We start from the raw sequence: 17,425 nt of genomic DNA on the forward strand, positions 1-17,425 counted from the left end.
TTAATATCACCTTACAATTATATATCATCCCTACAAAAATCTGTCACAAGGAAATGTAGGGGTCTACATGGTAATTTTGGTAACCTCATGTGAATCTACAATTTCAAAATAAAGAACCAAAGATTAAAACATCTAGAAGCAATCACAGAAAAAATGTCATCAGGACTCAGAATCAGGAAGAGCTGACATGTATAACATCAAACCTATAAGCCAAGAAAAGGAGTTTAAAAAAAAATCAAAGGCTTAGACTTTCAGTAAACTTTCAAAATTCTGCTCTGTGAAAGTACCCATTAAGGTAAGATATCAGGGTTCAACGCTTGGGTCAGCAGGTGCACCTGGGGTCTAGGATCCCTACGACCTGGGCAGTGGTCATTATCCTGGGCAGGGAGCAGAAAGGTCATTATCCACAGCCCTGGCAGTAGCTCTTCAGATGCAGAACCAGCGTGAGCGGTCAGTCACAGTGACCAGGGAAGAAAGTCAAATGAAAGTGTACACTAAAGTGTGGCTCAGATAGCATTTGTCCGGTATGTAGAAGACATAGGCTGCAAATCTCATCTGACAAAGGACTTATAAGCACAGCAGTAAGAAAGCAGCCATACAAGGCTGGCAAGACACAGGCTCAGTGGGTACCGGCTCTTGCTGCACAAGCCTGGCACCCTGAGTTCTACCCATGGAGCCCAACAAAAAGCGAAAAGAGGAAAAACAGAGAGAGAACTGACCACACAAAGTTGTCTTCTGTCCTCCATGTCATTCAAGGCCACACACATATTATCATCTGCACACACAGGTACACACACTATGATGATAACTCTAATTACTGAAAAGCAAAGCCAGTTAAGTGGGTCAAAGATTTGGACAGTATAGAAAGGAGATACGCAGATGGGGGAAAAGCATCTGAAGAAATGCTCAGTACTTACTTTAGAGAAAACTAAAATAAGGGACAAGGGGACAGTAAGAAAGTCTGTTAGAATGGCCATGATTTAAAGGCCGAGAAGTTGATGAAGACAGAGAGAGAATCATCCCCTGTGTGCTGAGAAACTTCTTACCGTGCCACTCTGGAGCGTGAGGTGCACCTCCCCACAGCTGATCATACACTTAGCATACAACGAAGTAGAGTTTTGTGGATTTACTCCAGAAAATTAAAATTCCCATTCTTGTGAACACCTACACATAACCCTCACTGTGGGTTTATTTATATTTATCATACACGACACAAAGCTCCTTCTACAGGTAAGTGGACATGCAACAGCTCTTCAGACTACAGAATATTAGCAGTAAAACAAAGTGACCTCTGACATATGACAACTTGGATAGAGTCCAGGAGCATAACACTGAATGAAGAGAGACCTTAACAGCTGCACATGAGAAAGCTACACTGAGAGGTAGCAGGGGATGCCCTCTGTAGTCAGCAGAGTGGCTCTGCTACTGACTATGGGATACTAACTCCACTTTACTCATGAAAATGTACCACACAACTATAGATAAGAAAGAAGTAGAGATGCGTGTTTGGGCTAAGAAAAGGAGTTTTTCTTGTACTGATTACACAGACACTGAATATGCTTATATGTGTCATGTATGACAAGTTTTATATATGAGAGAATGAGATTCTGGTCTCCCCTCCACTATCAAGCTGGGTCCTTTGAGGGAATATCACCTGCTAAGACGCAGGGACTGTGATTACATAGCTATCCTTAGAGAAAACTGGGTAAAAGGCACATGGAAATTGTACTAGTTTATGGTTTTTAATGAGTATTATTAAATTACTACAAAGTAATGCTTTTAAAAGTTAATCACTGTCAAGAGCAGAGAACCTAGTACAACCAAGGACACGGAGTGACCATGAAAACAGCTCTTCACCCATGCTCCTTCAGCAACCATGGAACTCACTGGGTCAGATAACAAAAATGACGTAGAAGAGGACCTGACTGGGAAGCAGAGTGGGAGGGAAACAGTGACTGAGGGGCATGGCTGTGATGTATACATGTATGTGTATGGAACAGGAGCAAGCACGGCTCATATGCACTAACAAAAACATACAAACGCCAAGCCAAATGCTGCCTATGGTAGTTCACAACAACCAGAATGACTGAAGTTCTGACACTGACAGCACTAAACAATGGAGAGAAGGTCAGAGCTCGAGTGTGGCTAGTGGGAGTGTGAACCCTTGGGAAACACAAGCTGAGTGATATGTAACCACACACTCAGCCGAGTTCCATCTCTACGGACTCATTTGGTGAAGAACTGAAGCAACATACTGAGAAAACAGTGTGTGCCTCGTCACATTAATCAATACTGACTTACCAACAGACACTGATAGCCCACCACTAACTACCTCAGACAATGCTGGTAACACTCGACATGGGCAAGCACTCCTAAGCCTGGTTGAGCAAAAGACAGACACAAGCGTATGGGTCACTGATTCAAGAACAGGCAGAATTAACCTACACTAGGAAAAAGTGGAGCCATGGTGTCCACAAGGATTGAGGGGATCGTTTCTGGAGGATGGTCTGGGTATATCTGTAAAATGCAAAGTGTAGGCATATATTTTTCACAGCCTACTTTAGTTAGGGGTCAACCTCTCCTCTAGCCCGTCACTCATCAGAGATGGTAGAAAAGAAAGGTTATTAGGATACAGGGTAAGTGGACCTGTTTAGAAATAGTTCTTCAGGGAGATTCCAATCTTTGTTGTTCTCTGTCCAGTCCACTAGCAAACACCAAACATGAACCAGCAGCAGCAGTCTAGTCCACTCGGCAGACACCGCACATGAATCAGTAAAAGCAGTTTGATCCAGAGGAAACCGTGAGACTCGCCCATCAGCCAGAGTCTGTGGAGGCAGCAAGAAGCCGCAGGAGTTTCACAAGAGTTCTTTGGTGAATTTCTCTCTGTGATGTCTCCACAGGGAAGCTCAGCAGTGTAAACAAGGATAACCAATACAAGGATCGTCAACACAGACTGGTGAGGCGGAGCAAAGCCCACCAATGCACCAGCTCCCGCTGTCTGTGGAGTCATGGTTATACTCTTTCTAAACACCATGCGTCCTTTCACAGGTTTGCTATAGCAAACTCCCTTTCACCTGTGTTGGTTTCAGCAAAACATGCTTTCACCTGTCTGCCCCAGCAAAACATCACTATCATCTGAGTCTCCAAAGAAACCAGAAATTTCATTAGCATTGAAATAACATAGCTTAAAAAATAAAAATTTGGGTTGGGGATTTAGCTCAGTGGTAGAGCGCTTGCCTAGCAAATGCTAAGGCCCTGGGTTCGGTCCCCAGCTCTGGAAAAATAAATAAATAAATAAATAAATAAATAAATAAATAAATAAATAAATAAATAAAATAAAATAAAAATTTGCACCCAGTGTAAATTCTAACATCTAACTTCTGGAAGTTAAACAATTAAACAGGCAAATTTTATAATCTTCCACTGAAAGATACTGTTCACCTTTTATTAAATTTCTAAGGGTAAACGTGTCTTTTTATAAACAATATGCTACCGTTATGTAAACTCAGCACAGCCTCCCTGACTCCCTCATTACCTCAGCAATGTGGCAACACTTTGTTTGCCCCGTTTCTGCTGAGCAGATCTTAAAGCCAGTTTACGTCCTCCAGGCTCCTGAGGAAAATAGCAGTCGTGACTAGCGCTCCGTCCTGACGCTCGGGCTCTGAGCAGAGTTTTGGTGTTGTTGTTGTCGTTGTTGTAGTTGTTGTTGTTGTTGTTGTTGTTGTTGTTGTCGTTGTTGTTGTTGTCATTGTTGTCATTGTTGTTGTTGTCGTTGTCGTTGTTGTTGTTGTTGTTGTCGTTGTTGTCGTTGTTGTTGTTGTTGTCGTTGTTGTTGTTGTTGTCGTTGTCGTTGTCGTTGTTGTTGTTGTCGTTGTCGTTGTTGTTGCTGCTGCTGTCGTTGTCGTTGTTGTCATTGTTGTCATTGTTGTTGTTGTCGTTGTCGTTGTCGTTGTTGTTGTTGTTGTCGTTGTCGTTGTCGTTGTTGTTGTTGTTGTTGTCGTTGTCGTTGTTGCTGTTGTTGTTGTCGTTGTTGTTGTTGTTGTCGTCATTGTTGTTGTCGTTGTTGTTGTTCAGTACTCTTGATATCAAGATTTCCCAGGGCTTCCTTATCCAGGCTAAGTATCAGAGTTGTACTTCCTGCATCATAATCTCCAGAAAACACTGACCCGACTGAGTATCCCTTATAAGGAATGTTGCGACTAGTGTTTCTGATCTGGTATTTTCACTTTTTGAATATCTATAAAGACACCACTGGGGGCTGGGGATTTAGCTCAGTGGTAGAGCGCTTACCTAGGAAGCACAAGGCCCTGGGTTCGGTCCCCAGCTCCGGAAAAAAAGAACCAAAAAAAAAAAAAAAAAAAAGACACCACTGGCTGAGTGCTCATAAATTGTGTGTCTCATTTCTTGGAAAACGTCAGATTTCATATTTCCAGATTAGGGGTGCTCAATGTGTATAAAGATTACTTCTAGTTTCAGTGAAGTTTGCTACAAAGCACCTGTGACAGTGTTTCGTGGGCCACCTTGTAAACGGCTGTTATTCAAGGAAGCCAGCTGTCATTGCGAACACATTTTGCAGACTTCTATAAAGACTGTGCTGATTTATTCAGTCCAACCATCTGGAGTACAAATATGAGGTTGTCTTCCGCAACTGCACTGACCGCAGGTTCAACACTTGACCAACTGCTCTAAGCCTGCCCTTCCTAACAGCCTACCCAGCCCCACATCCCAAACAGATCAGCAGCCTACATCAATTCCTTGCACTAAATGCCTTCATATACACATACATGTAGATATATAAATATATATCTCCTACTGAAGCTTTCTCTGATAGAGCCAACATATACCGCTTAGCAAGGCTTTGATGTGAGTGAGAGAGAGACAGACAGGCAGACAGACACAAAGAATTTTAAGTATATATTCATTTTCTAAGGTCTTCTTAATTACTGTGGTCAGCTGAAGTTTAAGTGTTAATTCTCAAGGACACCATCCATCTCAACCAAGATTACAGAGTAAATATGCAAAGCATTTCTCCTGATCCCTTTTCTCTTGCCCACACCTACAACTGCACCCAAATTTCCACTGTCTTTGTCAATGAAAACAAACATTTTTTTATGTATCAAGGTGTGGATAGTTTTTACCTTTGTAGGCTACTATCTCTGTTCCATTTGTGTGTTTATATATTTTAACAACATTTTAAAATGTCACTAACCATTCCTGCCTTGCAACACTTACTAGGTAAGGCTCGTGGGACAGTTTCTTAAACTCTATATACTAGGCTATTTATTTAGGTTTATCTTTCTTTCCCTTACTTTTGCTAGATTCTGTCATAGGAATATGGTAAAAGCAAACAGAGATCTTTGAGAAGAAAATAGAAATACAGATGGACATTAAAGGACAGACTTAAAGGACCCTATCAGAGCAGTAAAACCTGAAGGGACTAAAGAAAAATAATGACAATTCAAAGATGCTCCTTGTTCTCTAACTCCAAGTAAAACAATGTGACCACACATGGGGACAAAAATTAAAAAAAAAAAAAAGAAAGAAAGAAAAACCAGAAAGGAGAACTCTGTTGTTGGACAGGCTGAATGTGAAGTGTTTGTAACACACCTTGTCAGTGTCAATGTATATGTGAAACTAGGATTTTTTTCTCCGTACACCCCTTGTCTTTGTGTGTATAGTATAAATCATAAATAGTCATCAATAATTAACACTGTGACTGTTGAACAGAGTCAAATAATGAGTCCTGATCTACTTTATGAAATCAGTTTTAAAGTTTCACCTTTTTCTTTCACCTAAATAGTCTTACTAAATACCTTATTTATTACATACCCTGGTGAATCCATCCTTTCCTTTCTAAATCCTACAATGGTTTTAGGCAACTAAGAAACTATTTTTTCTGGATCAGTTCTTTGACAAGAGACATAACTGTGGATACTGAACCATTTTTCCATGAATAAACTGTAGCAGAAACCCATCTTTGTTAGGAATCCTGGTTCTCATATTCCTATCAAACACATTCGTTTTGCCTGGGTGACAAAAATCCCTGCCCATCATTCTTCTAAAGATTCCCAGGGCAAAGATGCGATTCTAGAACTGCATGATATCACTTCAAGGTTTCCAACTCAGAAAATAATGCCGCTGCCACACGGGCTCTCTCCACAAATGCAGCCCTCACCCTCATCAAGAAGCTGTTTTCACAGCAGATGGAGACCACTACAGAGATACAGGGCCAATGCAGACAACACGTGATCATGGACTGTACAACTCCAATGGGTGTATCTAAATCAAACCCCACACAGAAGCCTCAGGGAGCACAAGGAAGACGTAGAAGAGTTATAAGAGCCAGAGGCCTGGGCACCTGCTACAAACACTTTCTTCAAGACAGGACAGGAATGTTGCTCCTGTGAACTCTCAACAACATGGCTGATGGCACAAGACCTGTAAAGACCACACAGGCTGATATATAAACAGAGGGAAATTTCACAAAGCCCTACTCCTAGATGAAGCCAATGGCTGCTGAGAGAGGAAGAGTCCACTTTTTCCAGGGATGAGTCCCCTAACTGAGTACACAACTGTCAGTGGTGAGCCCTGACACACCCATATAGTCAAAACTAACTGGATTCAGTAGGGTTTTTATAGGTTATAGCGTGTGTGTGTGTGTGTGTGTGTGTGTGTGTGTGTGTGTGTGTGTGTGTAAAAATAATCATCATAGAAGGGACTGTAAATTCTAAAGTGATGTGAGGGACACTAGAGTTGGAGAAAGGAAACAAAGGGTAAAGCAATGATGTAAATACAGTATAGCCATTAATGAAATTCTCGAAAAACTAATTTTAAGCTAAAAAATTTAAGATAGCTTTAAACATAAAATTCTAAGATTTTCTCATTTGATAGTATATAAACCATGACAATTATTAACTATAATTTTGCATATAGTACAAAACTATCCTCAATACTACAAATACTATAAAAAATTAGAAACTTATACCTCCTAGAGTGAATATTGCATGCCTATCTTATGCATTTGTATAAGAGCCTGCAGAAACTATCAAATTTATAGTGTGCTACAATGTAGCCATATAAACTTATACTAAGACAAGAATCAGGGTAACAGCACTGGGGAAATTTCCAAAGCTCCAACTTCTCAGCGTTCTATCATCACCTGAGAGTCAATTTTCACCTTTCCCAATGGCTGCATTTGTTAGCTCAGGCTTCGTTTGGGGCTCATGTATTCTGCAATGTGGCAGTGCTAAATTATAAGGCTACTGAGAGCAGCAGCTGCTGTGAATCCACAAGACAGCAGTGAAATAGAGCTTAATGCTGTGGGCTTTCCTAGGAAAGAGTATGGCACATAAAGGCCAGGCCTACCTTTCCAGGAATAAATACGTTCTAAGTTAACCAGGTGAGCTCTTTAGAAGATTTTATTTACTTTTATTTCATGTGTTTGAGTGTTTTACCTGTAAGTGTGTGTGTGTGTGTGTGTGTGTGTGTGTGTGTGTGTGTCTGTGGTGTGTGTGTGTGGGGGTGTGGGGTGTGTGTGTGTGTGTGTGTGTGTGGGTTGTGTGTGGGGTGTGTGTGGTGTGTGTGTGGTGTGTGTCTGTGGGATGTGTGTGTGGGATGTGTGTGTGTGTGTGGGTTGTGTGTGTGTGTGTGTGTGTGTGTGTGTGTGTGTGTACAACATATGCATCATGGCTGATGTACACAAAGGCCAGAAGAGGGCATTAGATTCTCTAAAACTGTGAACCACTACATGAGTGCTGGAAACAGCCTAGATCCTCTTCCTTTCAAGCCACACTTGAGCTGACAGCAAGCACAAGGAGAGCTTAACAGGAGAGAATTTTCTCCTCAATAAAATTCTTGCTTGCCTTGAGCAGCAAGATCACCTGGGGCTACAGTCTTCCTAGCAGCCCTCTCTGTATTGTATTCCATTTTGCAGATGGTGAAGGGCAGGCTCACATGGGAGAAACCCACAAAGTTGGCAGTATCAAGATCATGGAATCCAGTCCCCAGTCTTCATGACAGCAGCACGCACAGGGAGCAGGGCCTACTTAAGGATCTGGCAAGTGAGGTTATATAAGTGCCTGTGGTAACCAAGACGTCTGCAAACAACCTTTAGACAGCAAGGTTTCTGAAGCATCTTGGGAGCAGGCAAAATTGAAAACATCAAAGTTCTATGCTTGCTTTTTCTTTTCTTTTTTTAAATCAGAAAGTCAAATAGAATTCTGATTCCTACAGAAGAGCATTTTTTAAAGTAAAAAAACAGCAAGAGAAGCAATTTGTCAATTAGAGGAAATAGCAAAATTTCAAAGAGAGGAAACATTAAAAGTCAGGTTAGCAACAAATTAGTATAATCCACAAGAGCTTCTACAAAGTACATGGATTACAGCAGTGTGGTAGCTGTGTTTATTTCTGCTTGGCTTCTGGGTCCCATCTCCCACAGTAACACACACAGATGACCATCTCTGTGGGCTTCCATACTGCTGCCCACCGCCTCACCCACAAGAACTGTATGTTCCCAGGAGCACCTACTTCTCCACCTCAGATTCTGCAGACTGGCAGCAGGGAAGCTTCTTCAGGCTTCCAGCACTGCTTCAACAAATGTGAGGTTACAATGGATTCATAGCTCAGCAGGGCACTGCCTTATACAATGAGACCTAATAGAGCTGATGCAGACTGTGCTGCAGTGCAACCCTCAGGAAACCGTGATCCTTAAAGGCATTCACAAGCTACATCTACAACAGAACCAAAGACCACCCCTGCTCAAGTATAATTTCCCATTATTTCCAATAGAGAGGACATCAAGCCGTAGGGAACAGAGGTAAAGGCTTGGTAAAGGATTTAAAAACTGCCTGTGGCCTGTTTTACAGTATTCTGCCCAAATGACTTGCCTTTTCTCACAAACACATCTGGGAAACTGTAGACAATCCCCAACTCTGAATGCTTCTCAGTGTCTCTGCCCACGTCTCCACTGCTTCTTTTTGTAATTTTGCATTTTTTCCTAAGATTTCTGTAAAAAGCATGTATGACACTGTAGTGGGGCAGGGAATTCCTGAGAGGCTCTGGGCTCATGTCACAAGTCCAGCTTCCGCTTGGATGATCAAATCACATCGTTTCCTGGTGTGGCGTTCAGAGTCAGGCTCCAATATAACTGGACCACAATAAACTTTTTCCCTTTTTGTGGTGGAAGATGAGGCACATACCATTCCACAGAAAATCATCTGCTTCCGATATCCAATCCACCTCAGCTTAAATGGCTAAGATGCACCTTAAGAGCTGAAACTTGCCAAAATGATATTAAACCTAACTCATTATACGAAGTCTGAAGCAAACTTTCAATGTTTCAAAACATATCCTGAACAATGGTAATAGTACCAAGAAAAAAGGACTAAAGCTGACATGGTGGGTAACTGCTCTGACTCCTTGAAGGTAATCTCACAGGATCAAGTTTTTCTTTCTTTCTTTAATATGGAAATCTTCACAAATGGTTGAGTTATCCTTGCACATGGGCCATGCCAATCCCTGTGTACTTCTGGTTGGCATGTGGGCGGCCGAGGACCACTAAGGGGCTGTCTTCGAGGTGCCAGTGCTAGCAGTCAGGCCCCAGTGCTTGACCCATCCATCTCCTCGCCCTCTGCTCACATTCTCAACTGTCAGGAATTTCCAAGTCCCACCAACATGCCAATTTCAACTTAACTCTGAGCCATCATTCCGCCATTCTGAGTTATATGATCCTACTTTTAAATGTTTACACAGTATGTTTGCAGATGGCAGGAAGGGAGTGTGTCAGTTTTATAGTGATGACGTCCAATGTCACCATCGGCTGGATCGGCTTTAAAAGATACAGAGCCCTTCCCTTCTACCACAGGAAATCTATACAGCAACTATCAGCGAGGCGGAAGATTCTTACCAAGATCAAGATCAGCTGGCATCTTGGATTGCCCAACCTCCAGAAAGAGAAGAAGACAGATCATGTCTATTGTTCAAGCCTCCTACCTAGTCTGGGAGTCACCTGGGCTATGGTATTTGCTATGGTAGGGTGAGCCGACTAAGGAAGATTTTGGTATTCTAGATTCTTACACTGGCTGTACCTAAAAACCACCATAGAAGGCAGGTTTTTTCTGATTCTTGGGCTCCATCCACACAGTTATTCCAGAAGTGGAGAGGTATTAAAGGCTCCCCAAATGGACCTAAAGTGAAGCTGATTACCAGGAAGGCATGAGTTATGTTTACTGAGGCCAGAGACTCTCTAGTTGTTTGTTTTTTTTTTTTTAAACTACTGTCTAACTCACTGGATAGCATACAGCAAATGTGCGATGAAACCTCTTAAATACTGTATGAGAAAGCTTCAAAATTCGATAGTTATGAATATGTACTCTGTTAATAAATACTATACCTCTTACCACATCAGAGGCTATATACAAAGTAAGACAGATAAACTTCCTTATTTGGCAGCACAAACATTTGAAAGTCTATTTCTCAATTAACTGTGCTTATCTTGATCTGTGAAAACTCCCAGTAATAATTCATTATTATAAGCAAATAAATAAATAAATAAATAAATAACTCACAAAACCGGTTCTTTGCAAACTTTCCCAGCAATCTTATTCTTTTAATGTAATGATCTAATACAGCCCTTTGGGCTAGAAATTTGTGTATTAATGTTCTTATCTGAGTACAGTTTCATTAGGTTCACGTATATATTAAGTACTGCCTCGTAGTCTCATCTTCTGACATCTATAAACATATATTTCCACAAGTACACCATTAAATAATGGTACTAATTTAGTTTAATGAAAAACAGCCAGGGTTTTGTTCTGAACTGTCTGTGCTGAGTCTGGGGCCCCTAGCAATCCATGTGGAACATTCAGAATCACACACATCCGAGGCTTGCAGACACGGTAGTGAATATCCAGTCTACCTTCTCCTCCTCCCTCTCATCCTGAAACCTCCTACCATGCTGCCTACAGCTGATGGCCCCTGAAATCAGAAGTCAGTCCTACATCTTCCCAACTTGGTGGAGAGTCTATGACCCGCACAACACAGGTGCCTTCTTGGTTGGCCGTCTCCTGCTCTCTCGACCTCTGCAGACATACATGGAAAACCCTACTGTTCACTACCCAGGTAAACCTTCCTGCTTTCCACATCAAGTTTTCCTCTATCTCCAATTATTTTAGACACATCACATCTACAGATTTCATATTATATCTCAAAAAAAAAAAAGCTGGACTTAGAGTGAGAGAAACACTATACACAGTCTATATCATTTTTATATGATTCCTGAAGGATGAATTTCAATCACTTTTTTAAGATTGAAGAGGGACAACAATCAGGGAAGTTTCTCATGAAACTTTTAAAGAAATAAACAACAAAGAATGAAAAAGAATGGAAACAAAGAAAGACACTTACACCTACATGGCCGATTCTAGGTACATCTTAGGCCAATGTTACTCAAGAGTTTTTTACTACAATCCTGAAATATATTACAAAATATAGTGTACTTACATAAATACCCCTACATATCTGAATATCACTATCCAAATTAAGATTCCTGATAGTTTCAGATAAATTAGTTTCAGGATGGGGCATAGCAGAAAATGTTGGTGCATTCACCTTTACAATCCTCCCAGAGCTGTCAACGAGCAGGAAACACTCTAAGTTCTCCCTGCGGCTGTCTGCCTCCCAACTCCTATGAAAAATGATTTCTGAGTCCAGCTCCCTTGCCTCCACACCAGGACAAACTAACTGATTTTGGTGCACAGGAAATGACCTGACTGAGGCTAACCTTCCCAGAAACCACATTCCTCCATCTCCTCCATCCCTTGTTTCCCTTATACTTCCCTTTCTGAGAGAACCACATCAATAAAGCTATCTCTCGTGACCTTACTATTATTCATAAATTAAAAAAGAAACAAAGCAGGGCTGCTCAAAGAAATGACAAATTCTATGAACCAGTATAGGAAAAATCTTAGATATCTTGTATAAAGAAAATAAAGAAGTGTTCAAAAAATAGGATCCTATCACCAGGATACAGAAGCTGGTGTAAAAAGACTCACAATAGTCACATTTGAACACAAAGACAATTCCATGTACAGATAAGCTGTAAACCACTGAAAATGGGTAACAAACACAGGTAGTGCATCCCTAAGAAAATGCTAGGACACTAAGGGATAGCTCTTACAAAATGTCAGCACTCACTAGTAAGTATCGGTGAAATGCTGATGGCGGAAAACCATTTTATAACCATCACAGGAAATGATAAATAATGTAAGAACCAACTGACGCTAAGTGAAGGGATTTTTAAGGAGTGGACATTTACACAGCACAGTGGTCTTCCTACAGAGCTTGCGTTAACTCCAAGAGGAAGGACGACAGCAACGACAGGGAAAGCTCTTGGTGGGTAATCAAAATCAGTACCACCACAAAAGCCAGTCCCATGCCATGTGACCCCGACATGGCATGTCACATCGCTTACGTGGTAGCAGCTAAGTATGAGTAAATTTGATCTAATCCAGACTCAGAACGACAGAAAACAAGTGAAGTTCTGTTATCATGGAACTAAAACCTTGCGTTCCTCTTCCTCTCAGGACAGAATTCAAAGTTCCTGAGGGTTTTCGGACACTCCTGTATTTACCATATTCACAAGCGAAGCCCTCAGCTGGCTTGGCTCAGGCTTCTAGCTCAAGTCTTCCTTCTGCGCACTCTGTTTATTCCGACCTCTCTATAAAGTTTTCACAGCCACCCATTCGAACACCATCAGGTTAATCCACCGGGACCCAAACAATGCATTTTCTAAGGCAAATACACTTCTAGACTAGAATATACAAACTGCACAAGCTAACTAGTTACTTTTTCACTCTGGAACACCATGGCCATTCATGTCTAAAGAGACTGTGAAATGATGATGCACACCTGTGATCCCATCTTGGTGGCTGGGGGAGGAGGATCACACAAATCTGTTAAATTTCCCATCAGTGCTATCACCTCACGTAATTAAGCACATACTGCTCAAGGGACGGGGGGGGGGGGGGGGGGGACTCTTCAAATATATCTAGACAGCTAACTTTCCAAAAAGTAAGTTTCCATAGGTGTAGGTGCTAGTAAGTACACACCCCAATAGGGAGCACTTAAATGAGAAAGAGAACCAGAGTAAACCTGGTCCTTCAGGGCCTGTCGCTGCAGCCTTCTCCCAGGATACACCTCAATGCCACCCACATCTTACTTTCCACCTTGGGGCTTAGCAAGGCCCAGTTTTCTCCACTTACCAGAAGGACAGCCCCAGAAAGACACAGAAAGATGGACGGACACAGACATCTTGCGAAAGGAAGGGGAAAGGAGGACCCTGCGCTGACTGACAAGGGAAGAGAAGCCTTGGCCTTGCTAAGACCTAGGCAAGAAGGAGAGGAGGTGGGCAGGAGCACTCGTGGGCGGTGTTCCCCCTGCAGCTGTCATCTGGGAACATAAGTTCAGAAACTTTCCACGAAATGTCAGAATAGGCAAAGGTAGAAGCAGGTGGTTTCTTGATACGTTCAGTTATTGGGTATTTTATACTTTGTTAGGGTCGGGGGCTAATAGAAATCGAAATCAATTTTTAAAGCAATAGCCCCAAAGAGGACCTGATATAAAAATAAAAGTTCTTACCTATAGCTGTAACCTATAAAACTATGTACCTACTTTCTCAAATGTTTCTGGACTAATTTTTGTATCTTACTGGTTCCTTCACTAATTAATGCGTTGAAGAAAAATTTTAACACATATCCATTTTTCGCATGAGTCATAATTTTATGTTTTTGAAAATTACATTTAACAAGCATGAATTTTAACATTTGTTTTTAATAGGTGATAGTGGGTTATATTTTTTAAAAAAATCTTTGAAAGTTTTTTTTAAAGATTTTTATTTATATGAGTACACTGTCACTGTCTTCAGACACTCCAGAAGAGGGCATCGGATCCCTCTTCTACAGATGGCTGTGAGCCACCATGTGGTTGCTGAGATTTGAACTCAGGACCTCTGGAAGAGCAGTCAGTGCTCTTAACTGCTGAGCCATCTCTCCAGCCCAAAGAATTATTTATTTTATGTATGTGAGTGATCTATCTGTATGTACACCTACAGGCCAGAAGAGGGCATCAGAACTCACGATAGATGCTTGTGAGACATGATGTGGTTGCTGGGAATTGAACTGAGGACCTCTCGAAAAACAGCCAGTGCTCTTAACCACTGAGCCATCTCTCCAGCCCAGAAGTTTTGGTCACTAAATTTGACAAGATATTTCTAAAATATACAATGTTTATAGAAAGTTTTATGAGTGTGCAAAGAACCGTGCCTTGAAATAAGACATATCCTAGTATAGGAGAACGAGCTGCACTATGAACTCTTGCAAAATTATTGAGATCAAAGGTCCTACTTATGACTGAAGGCGGTAAGAATCTCCTATCAGAACAGGGACTACACACACACACACACACACACACACACACACACGGTTAGTGATAGATGAGTCAGCAGAACTGGGATCGTACAGACAGAGCAATATGTCTGAGCCGTCTAACAAGTACTTCAGTGTCAGAGGATCTAAGAGCGCAGTGCAGCTCAGGCAGGCACCAGTACAAATCCAATCCCTCTCACTACCACTTTGCTTAGTACTTTGTCCTTTCTCTAGTCTCTTCCACTTATCACAGTTGAAAACAATAAGTATAACTGTAATAATAATAATAATAATAATAATAATAATAATAATAATAATAACAATAATAAAAAGATAAACCTTCAGGGAGTGTGTTATCAACTCTGTAAAAGGGAAAGTTTAAAGAAAAGTCACATGAGAATACAGATGCTGCCTACATCTCACTCTTGGGTCCAGACTTTGAGAAAAACTGAAAGGAAACAGAATTAAAACGCTAGAGCTGGAGAGATAGCTCAGTGGTTGAGAGCACTGACTGCTCTTCCAGAGGTCCTGAGTTCAATTCCCAGCAACCACATGGTGGCTCACAACCATCTGTAATGGGATCTAATGCCTTCTTCTGATGTGTCTGAAGACAGCTACAGTGTACTTATATATAATAAATAAATAAATCTTTAAAAAAAAAAGAATTAAGATGCTTTATAGTAGAATTCAAGTCCCTAAACCAACGAGGTGTTCACCTCAAGCCCACTTTGACAACCTTCTTCCTTATGGTTCTTCTCGCCACTCTGCCCTGTCAGTTCAATATTTTTTCAAGCATTTGCCACATTGAATGCCCACCATGGCCCCAGCTCCCAGCTCTTTTCATGGTAGCTTCTTCTCTTGATATTTTAAAGCAAATGGTGTTTCTCCATAAAAGCTCTTAACAAAAGTAGCTCTCTCCTCACAATCTACTTCATGTCTTTTAGTGTCTGTGAACAAACAGGGAGAGGCTACTTTAGGTGGGGGTCCTTGTTTGTCCTATATGTTACTGTTTCCTAGGTTACAGAACAATATACACCAAGAACACTGAGCCACCAACAAGTTTACCAAAAGGTACTAAAATAAAGGCATGGTTGACAGTCTGGGTTGAGAAAGGAACCAAGTGGTTCGTAACAAAACTTGGTCTTATCAGACAATAGCTATGACGCCTTGAGCACACTGCACATTCAGACGGGGTTAAGAGAACTAGAAACCCGTAGGAGCAAGTATGAACTGTTTGTTTCTTACACTTTCTCATCTGTCTAAATAAAGATCCATCCAGGCCTTTAGCTCAGTGGTTCCCAACCTGTGCATCACCATCCTTTTGGCAAACTTCTATCTCCAAAAAAATTTACATCACGATTCCTCACAGTAGCAAAATTATAGTCATGAAGTGAGGTAGCAATGAAAATAATTCTATGGTTGGGGGGGTCACCACAACATGAGGAACTGTTAAAGGGTCTCTGCATTGGGAAGGCTGAGAACCACTGCTTTAACCTGAGTGTCCCTATCCCTATCTGTATGAGTATCATTTTCAAGGTCATGAAATACCAAAATTATATGCACTTTACCTGAACTTCCCTTACCCATGCTTCATTACTGCCTCCTACCTTCCAATCAAACTTGTCACCCTCAAATCAAGTAAGACTCTGTGTCTTACCACATGATCACTGCTCAACGATGCCGCTTCAAACTTCAGTCCAAATATTTTGCTTCAAATTGATAAGATCCGAGCGGTGTTCCGCAACTGCTTTATGCTTCAGATTATACTAATACACTTACAGACTCTGGTCAATTACGTGAGGTGCGAAGTAAGCAGGGTGCTGCAGTAGATGAACCAAGGTTGCTTTAGACGGTGCTAAGTTCTATAAGGAACTGACATTTTAATTCAAAGCTGACGGACAAAGGCGCCAGCTAGGAAAGAACTAGGAGGGGTGACTAAAAGCAGCGGCTTAACCTTTCTGAGCCTGCTTCCTACTCTGAAAATGGAGATAAAAGAACCAACCAGGCAAGTACTATTCTGGGACAACTGAATACATTGGCTTGATAATAAAATGACAAGTTATTCGAATGCTATACCTAGTTTCCATCCTATGTGAGGGCTACATGTGACCTTTCGCTTCAGATTCTTCAAAGGTTTGAAAGTCTCTAACCTATCAATACCTGGAGTTTTCCTATCCATTAAGACTAGACTCATTACCTTTCTGTCTCTGCCTTTTCACCGTTACTTAAATCAAGTAAAATACTGGGAGGGCGCTTTCTGAAAAACTTCCTGAGGACCTGAACTCGACTGCAAACGTAAGTGATGGGAATCATGCAAATTAAAACGACACGGAAGATGTATTGGAGAGCCTTTCCAAGAAAATGCCTCTAGCCAGTCAGTCGTGGAGCGTTTGTTACACTGACCTACCAGGATGAACTTGGGAGAAGGCATAAAATTACCGGAAACAGAATGTCAAACTGTGCACCAGAGTGAAACTTCAGTTTTCTGGGACAACTTTGTCTACACCCGATACTGTTTAAAAGGAGCCTGTGCCCCAAAGGAGGAAAGAAAAAAAAGCAAAAACAAAAACTAGGCGGTGAAGAGACTGAAGAGATAGTGAAAGTTGACACAAGGAATCCAACGCCCCTCACCGAGCAACTAGAGCCCCAGCGAGCAGCAGATGGACGGCCTGTCACCGAGAGTGGAAACCCAGCCGCCGGGCTGAATGAGGTGCTAACTGCGGAAGCCACGCATCCTTGGAGCACCTGACCCCTGGCGCCTAGGCCCTCACAACCACGCCGACCCCAGTACCTGCGGGGTCCAGCGCCATCTCGGAGGGCGGAGAAGCAGCAAGCCACTCGCCGGCTCTGGAGCCGGGACGGGGAGGAGCCTAAGCTGGACTGCGCGCGCAGCCGCTCGCCCGCCCGCAGCTTCCCGCAGGAGAGCGGGTGCGCGACCTCCGCTGTGAGAACAGACCACACCCCCTTCCCCTGTTCCTACCCTCGGTTTGTTCTACGCCTGCGCC

The 17,425-nt window shown here is 42.0% G+C and overlaps 1 protein-coding gene across 8 annotated transcripts in view; it reads right to left on the reverse strand.

Annotated features, from left to right (window-relative positions):
• Cmc1 (C-x(9)-C motif containing 1) overlaps positions 1-17,425 on the reverse strand; it is a 100,844-nt gene that overhangs the window by 40,614 nt on the left and 42,805 nt on the right. For 2 of the 8 annotated variants that reach the window (NM_001199225.1, NM_001135259.2), the window contains exon 1: positions 17,212-17,390. The exons of 2 other annotated variants lie outside the window; for them this stretch is intronic. In NM_001199225.1, coding sequence (NP_001186154.1) covers positions 17,212-17,230 — 19 coding nt within the window. In that variant the 5' untranslated portion in view covers positions 17,231-17,390. 4 more of the 8 variants (XM_006244034.5, XM_063265846.1, XM_063265845.1 and 1 more) reach the window with 4 other exon arrangements.

This window comes from Rattus norvegicus, chromosome 8 (genome assembly GCF_036323735.1).
Source record: "Rattus norvegicus strain BN/NHsdMcwi chromosome 8, GRCr8, whole genome shotgun sequence".
NCBI classification, from domain to species: domain Eukaryota; kingdom Metazoa; phylum Chordata; class Mammalia; order Rodentia; family Muridae; genus Rattus; species Rattus norvegicus.